The sequence below is a fragment of the Malurus melanocephalus genome, unplaced genomic scaffold (assembly GCF_030028575.1).
Source record: "Malurus melanocephalus ecotype Western Australia unplaced genomic scaffold, MMel_1.1 scaffold_336, whole genome shotgun sequence".
NCBI classification, from domain to species: Eukaryota; Metazoa; Chordata; class Aves; order Passeriformes; family Maluridae; genus Malurus; species Malurus melanocephalus.
Window position 1 is genome coordinate 111,025 of NW_026623568.1, and position 6,454 is coordinate 117,478.

The following is a 6,454-nucleotide window of genomic DNA, read 5'->3' on the forward strand; positions in this document are numbered from 1 at the left end:
CCTTACCCCCCCGGCCCCCCATGGGAACTGCAAAACTGTGACGAAGAGGAAGGATGCTAGCTGTTCTCATTTGCTTTTCATTGTGAAGAGCCTAAGCTATATTCCTTTTTAAATGAGAATATTATTTGCATTTTCAAGTGGAAATATATGACTTTTCAAACACGCATCTTAAACTTCATCGGGAAATTAGCCGATTTATCGGTCAAGCCGGTTTTATAGTTACCGTCTAAAGTTTCTCCAAACTTTTCGGGTTGGTAAGTATTTCTCTAGCCAGTCGCCACGTTTGTTTGGCCGCGTTTTCCAGGGCCGAGTGAGGTTTGCCCTGAAAGAGGTCTAAGTTGGGCAAGAAGTAGTGCGGGCACCTCCTGCACTGGAGGCACGAGATGAGCTGCAGTAAAATCCCGTTGAGCCGGTCCCCCAGGCACGACTCGTCCCAGTCCGATTCGCGGGGATGCTTTTCGCATTCGTATGAAACCAGAGTCTTCATGTGATAATTATTCAGGGGCTGGCCCGGCAGCTCCAGGTGACGGTCCCGTAAGGTTTTGAGGATGGAGAGGCATTTCTTCCTGCAGCCACCCATCTGCAGTCTGTTCTCAGCTTCCGCGAACTGCAGCACCCAGGCATCGCTCTCGGCCGAGCTCTGCTTGCCGGCCAGAGAGTGGCACTCCTTGGACAAGAGGTTGAAGCCTTCCGCCTTGACCTCCGCCACCCGGTTGGGTCCCGGCCAGGGGATGTGGGGAAGCGGCCAGTGTGCAGCACTCCGCGGCCAGATCCCCGTGCACTTGAACGCCGGGGTTATCTGCACGACGTACCGATCCCTGATCCTCAGCTTCACTTCGCTGGTGTCTGCCACCATCTTTACCACGTCTCTGTAACTGCACTTATCCACGGCTTGAGCCACGAGAGTCTGGAATCTGGACCGGATTTTGCGAGCAGAGAGGTAGCCAGACGCCGTGATGAACTCCACCCAGAGGGACATGCTCCTCTTGCGCCCGTCGCTTAACTTTAACACAGCGCAGCCCGGCAAGGAGCCATCGTCCACGAAGTTGAAAACCCCCATTTGGTTCAGATACAGCACGACTTCAAACTCCGTGGGGGAGATGACTTCCAGCCCTTCGTAGCGATTGTCCATCTCGTTCAAGGAACTGATGAAGCGAGGCTCCTGCACCTCCACCTCCTTCAGCACGTCCGACACCACTTTGCAGACTTCTCGGATCGTTTTGGCGATGGCAGCTTTCCTGGCCTGGCATTTCTCATTATAGTATTTATTCAAATGATACACCAGCTTGGCCTGGGCCGCGATCATGTTGGGGCAGAGATCCGGATTGTATACCGGAGTCTCGCAATAGGCTGTGGGATCCAATGCGGCTGCTAAGGCTGGAGCCAACTTCAGAGGAGAAACAGGCTGCCGCACTCTGAAATGTAGCAAATGTTTTTCAAAATGCGCCGGGGCTGCTGCTCCTCAGATGCTCTCTTCCTGCTTTTTTAGATCAGCCGTCTTGAAGTGTGTGTGGCGGAGGGGAAGGGAGGGGGGAGCGGGCGGGGGACTGGAGGGGGCGATATTTTTCCTTCCCTTTTTTTTAAAGGGTCCGTGAGTGAGAGGAAAGCATCGAGAGCAGCACCTTTCCCAGCAGCAAGAAAAAACAAAAGTTGCACTGAGACACAGCGAGGGTTCCAGTTGTCAAAATAATAAAACCTCTTCGTATTTATTTATGTTTTCCCGTAGTAATCACCGTGTGTATGCAGGGCGGTTAATCAGATGGTGGAAAAAAGTGCCGTGTGTGTATGTCAGAAGAAGCTGGTTGTTGGTTTGTATAAGAGCCCAGATGCACTCGTGTGGAAATTATAAAGGCAGGGCCAGGCAAGCGGGCGGCCAATCGCCATTGGGCTCGTCACTGCAGCCTCTTTCAGCTCAAACCCGGCTAATTAATCCCTCTCTAGGAGACAGATATGTATACACAGCCACGCGCACACACACACGCACACGCAGGCATATATAGAAAGGTAGAAGGTTCCTGGCTAAAATCCGCCCCGGTCCTCTATACGCTCGGAAATCAAGAGAAATCGCTCTCCTTTGGGTGTAACTTGAAGGGTATTGACGTTTCGAGAGGACTTGGCAAAACTGTGCCGCTCCGTATTGAATCCCTGCGTGCCTCCTCATGGCCGGGACGTGAATGCAGGTGTATTAATGGGCATCCATCAACTAGGGACCTACAGACCGGGCTCGCTCCGGCAGGAGTACAGGCGTAAATTCATTAACTCCCACTTGGCGTCACTTCACACTGTCCTTTTCCTCCTGATAGTTGTCTGTAACTACAAGCGAGAAGTAGGTTTGGATTTTTTTTTCCTCTCGTGAAGCGGCCAGTGAACAAGGCAGAGGATTCATGGCAAATTTAATGTTCTTTGGAATAAAATACTGCTCAGAAGTCCACGATTTGTACTGTTTTAAAGGATCTTCTGACGGGCTCTAATCGATTTTGAGGTTTAATACATATCGGCATTGTCTCTGCCTTGCTTTCTGTATTTGTACCTTATGAAGGGAGAATCAATCGCTAAACATATCTGTCAGGTCTTTTTTACATTCCTTCAAAAAATCAAGTAGCAGATACAGACGGTAAATCTCATTTGCCAATTCTTAGCCTCGTTTTTATATTCTGTATTGCACTCCGATGTGTTGTGAGGAGTGGATGTTCAGCTGCTTTTCGAGACGCACTATAAATACCTATTAATTTCAGACCTGGAGGATTTATCGTATAGCGAGCTGTGCTAGCAAGCTGCGCTTAGTAAATGTGCACACGGCAGACTCGCTAGCGACTGCAAACATGCTGGCTTGCTTGTATGACAGTCTGGAGTTTCGCCTGTGTGATGTGTAATTAGCAAATTTCACCTTCGGTACTTTAAGTGTTGGTAATCGGGACCTTTATTTGCAAATAAGATGGAGTGGTAAACTCTCCTGCTTCATAGCATTTACTGAGCTTCACTTCTACAGAGTCCTAAATCTTTTATATATATATATATATATATATATATATATATATATATATATATATATATATATATATATATATATATATATATATATATATATGCATATATATATTAAAAAGAAAAGCCCAAACCAAACAGCAAAGCCTTTGATTGCTTGGAATTATTAGACTACTGACCAATTACCTTTTCCTAAAGTAACTGTTACAGGCATATCCGTCGCTGAGTAGTCATATCACAAAGAACATTTCAGCGTATGGATGCGATCAACTTTATTGCGCATAGCGGAGAATCTGTGACTGTGCGCTTGGCTCCCTCGGTCTAGCGGTTAAATCGGTGTTCCTGTGCCACTCCCGAGGAGGAAGCCGACCGGAATCCTTTCCTGTCCATGAGTTAAGCGGGGCTGGGGCTGTCGCTGAAAAACTGCAGTGACAGGTCGTCCCGAAGCAGCTTTCCTCTTCTCGGCCGCAGCCCCTGGCCGCCGGGAGAAGGAGGACCGCGTTCCGGCTGTTTGGGGCATAGAGAAGGCAGTTTCCTCCCGGGTTTTCTTCCTTCTCCGGGCAGGCGCCGGGCAGGATACGCGTGCCTTTCCCCCGACCGCAGCGGGTGCGGCGGCGGCAGCGGCACAGAACACCCGGTCCCTGTGTCTCCCGAGCTGCGCCGAGGAGCGCAGCTGCCGGCCGCTGCCGCCGTCCGGGCCCGAGCCCGGAGCTGCCGCCTCGCTCCCTCTCTCCTCCCCCGCGGGGCGGTGGCGTGCGCGGCCGCCGCGCTGCTGGCTCCGGGGGCCGGCTGCCCCAGCCTTCCCGGCTACGCGGGGAACCTGCTCRGCGGCGGGGCTGCGGCGGGGACGGAGGTCGGCCCTCTTCCCCCTTTCCCGGGGGCGGGCGCACCCAGAGCCGGCTCGGCGGCATCGCCGCCAGCCCCGGCGGCGGGTGGGGAGGAGGAGGCACCTCTCCGGCCCAGCACATCCCGCCCCACTGCCCCAGGATGGGGCCCGGCACGACCCAGCCCGCCCCTCGGGGCCGCGGGCGATGCCGGTCGCGCCGTGCCCTCAGACACGGGGCGGTGTTGGCCACAGCGGGGCACGGCTGGGCTGAGCACAGGAAGGAAAAGCGGTCAAGTTGAGACCAACTCCGGCGGGCGGGTCCCGGGGACCGAGGGGTGCGGGGGAAGGTCCGCGGCGGCCCCGGTCCCGGTCTCCGTCCCCGCCCCGGGCGGCAGCCGCGGATCTCGGAGCCGCGCTGCTCGAAACCGCCGTCGCGTCGTGTCGAGGGCGGCTGCTTTGGGCTGTAAATGTCAAAGAGCCCCTTTCTCGCAGGGTCACAGACCAGCGCCGGATAAAACCGAAAGTTACAGCGGGCGGACAAAAGGTTGTCCCTTCCTCCCTCCCTTCCCCTCTGAGGGAAGAGCCTTTTCCTGCGGTGGGGGCATCCCTCAACTTCCCAGCGTTGCCGGAGCTTCAGAGCTGTACGTTAGCGGTGGGATGTTCCGGGTCAGGTTTTGCTTATTTTTGCCCCGTGGGTTTTAGCTTAGCATTTAAGCTGTCAGAAGTAACATCCATAATGTAGCAAAATGAATTTAAACAAAAAAATSAGTTTTCAATGTGTGATGCTATGATTAAGCGATGATATCAAGCAATGCAGGTTTTACGCATTTATTGTATCTCGGTGGCTATGAGAAGTATTAGATTTAGCCTTGACTGGTTGATGTTTAACACGGAAGGTCGTTATTGACTTCACTCCGTCATTTCATTTCACACACCAAACATTTAATATTTTAAAAATTTGTGGATTTAGGCATCCTAGACACCACTGAAATGTGACTGTTGAAGTGACCCAATCGTTTCACATGACGAGAAGTCTGCTTCTTTTAGATGTCGAAAATCATTATCTATATAATATGGATATTTTTCAAAGCTTCTGACCGCTTACTGCAATTAATTTTTCTCTATAGTTATTCATGTGACCCTTGTACAGAGAACACCTTTTCAGCAATGAGTTTTATTTCTACTGAGTTTCTTGAGTATTGAGTTGTTTTGGAAAATCGGGATTAAAGTCACCTCATTAAAATGATGATTGATCMTTGTCATGATAATGCTACCATATGATATTGGTGACTTTTACTAAATTGCTGTTTCYCAGATTTTCCCCTAATTAGGGGATACTATAACAGTATTTGTTGAGGTCTGCCTGTTATTTCAAATCTTACAAATTACATTGCCTTTCACATCTTACAAACTACATTGTCATGTAGTGCTCATGTTAGCCAAAAAACTAAATGGTGTTGAAAATCTTTGTACTCACCCATGTCCCCAAAATGCAATTTGGAAARAAAAAAAAAGTTGCCATACATGTAAATTTAACCAATAATTTCTTTTTCATATGGAGAAGAGTGTGAGTTAAAATGCACATGCAGATATGTATCTACACAAAGGGCTTGCATGGTTATCACTTTATATTTCTTATAATGTAGTGATAGTTCTTCCACACGCAACTGCTCATGAATTTTAAAGTTTTATTTTTTAATATCTGCCAATTACACTTGGGAGGTAGGAAGAAAAAAATGAAGCTGTGTTGATTAAATTATTTATCCCTACTGCTGAAGTGAGTTTGAAGGCTCATAGAATGTATCTCATTTCTTGGCTCCTCTTTCTCCACTTCCCCCCTCAATTCTTCCTGGTTATTTCATCCATATCATCCTGCCAGCAACAATAAATTCACTTTTTTTTTTTTTTTCAAGTAAGAAAACTAAAGACAGATATTTGTGCTGGGTTTGCTATATGCATCAATTACATAAAATAAGCAGCATCTTTTTTGTGATAGAAGTTGATGGTACCTTCAATTTTCTGTATTCTTATTTTGTAGTTTTCTTTTTGCCTCCACTTTCAAACTAAGGAACAAATGAAAAGTTTAAATGTAAGTTGCTATGTTTGCAAAACTGCAATTTTAATAAATTTATACACTTCGTTGCTAAGATTTGTGGATATCAAGTTCTGCATATTTTGATCCTCTTGTTGTGAACAGTTTTCTGCAAATGTTTTCTATTTTTTAAAAAAAATTGTGACATAGATCCTTCTACAGTACACAATTAGCATTCAATAGTGTTAAACTTCGTGTGTATTTGCTTCCTATTAAAAATTCAAGAAAAACATGGAAAGGGTTTGCATTACTGTTGAACTTGATCATCCTAGGTCTTATGGATGATCTGTTAAAGCTTTCAATTCCTGTAATCTGCAATYTGTTATGGAAAAAACAGTAATTGATTTGTTTTCTCTAAAATGCTATGTGTCAAAAGTAAACATGGAGCTTGCACAACTGYGATTTTGGCTAGAACTGCAGAAACATGTAAGCAGGAAAAAATCGCATTGAATTATTCATTTGGTTCACTTACCCATCAGCTTTTCCAAATCCAGACATTCCATATAGTACAGCATTTTATTTATGCAGTCCAACATTGGGGTTTTCTATGC

The 6,454-nt window shown here is 47.5% G+C and overlaps 2 protein-coding genes across 2 annotated transcripts in view; one reads left to right on the forward strand and one right to left on the reverse strand.

Annotated features, from left to right (window-relative positions):
• Window positions 1–6,454, forward strand: part of LOC130580465 (neurobeachin-like) — a 251,330-nt gene that overhangs the window by 100,678 nt on the left and 144,198 nt on the right. The window lies entirely within an intron of this gene.
• MAB21L1 (mab-21 like 1) lies at window positions 25–2,981 on the reverse strand. Its single transcript, XM_057377985.1, has one exon. The coding sequence runs from the start codon at window positions 1,304–1,306 to the stop codon at window positions 227–229; it is 1,080 nt and encodes a 359-aa protein (XP_057233968.1). The 5' UTR covers window positions 1,307–2,981; the 3' UTR covers window positions 25–226.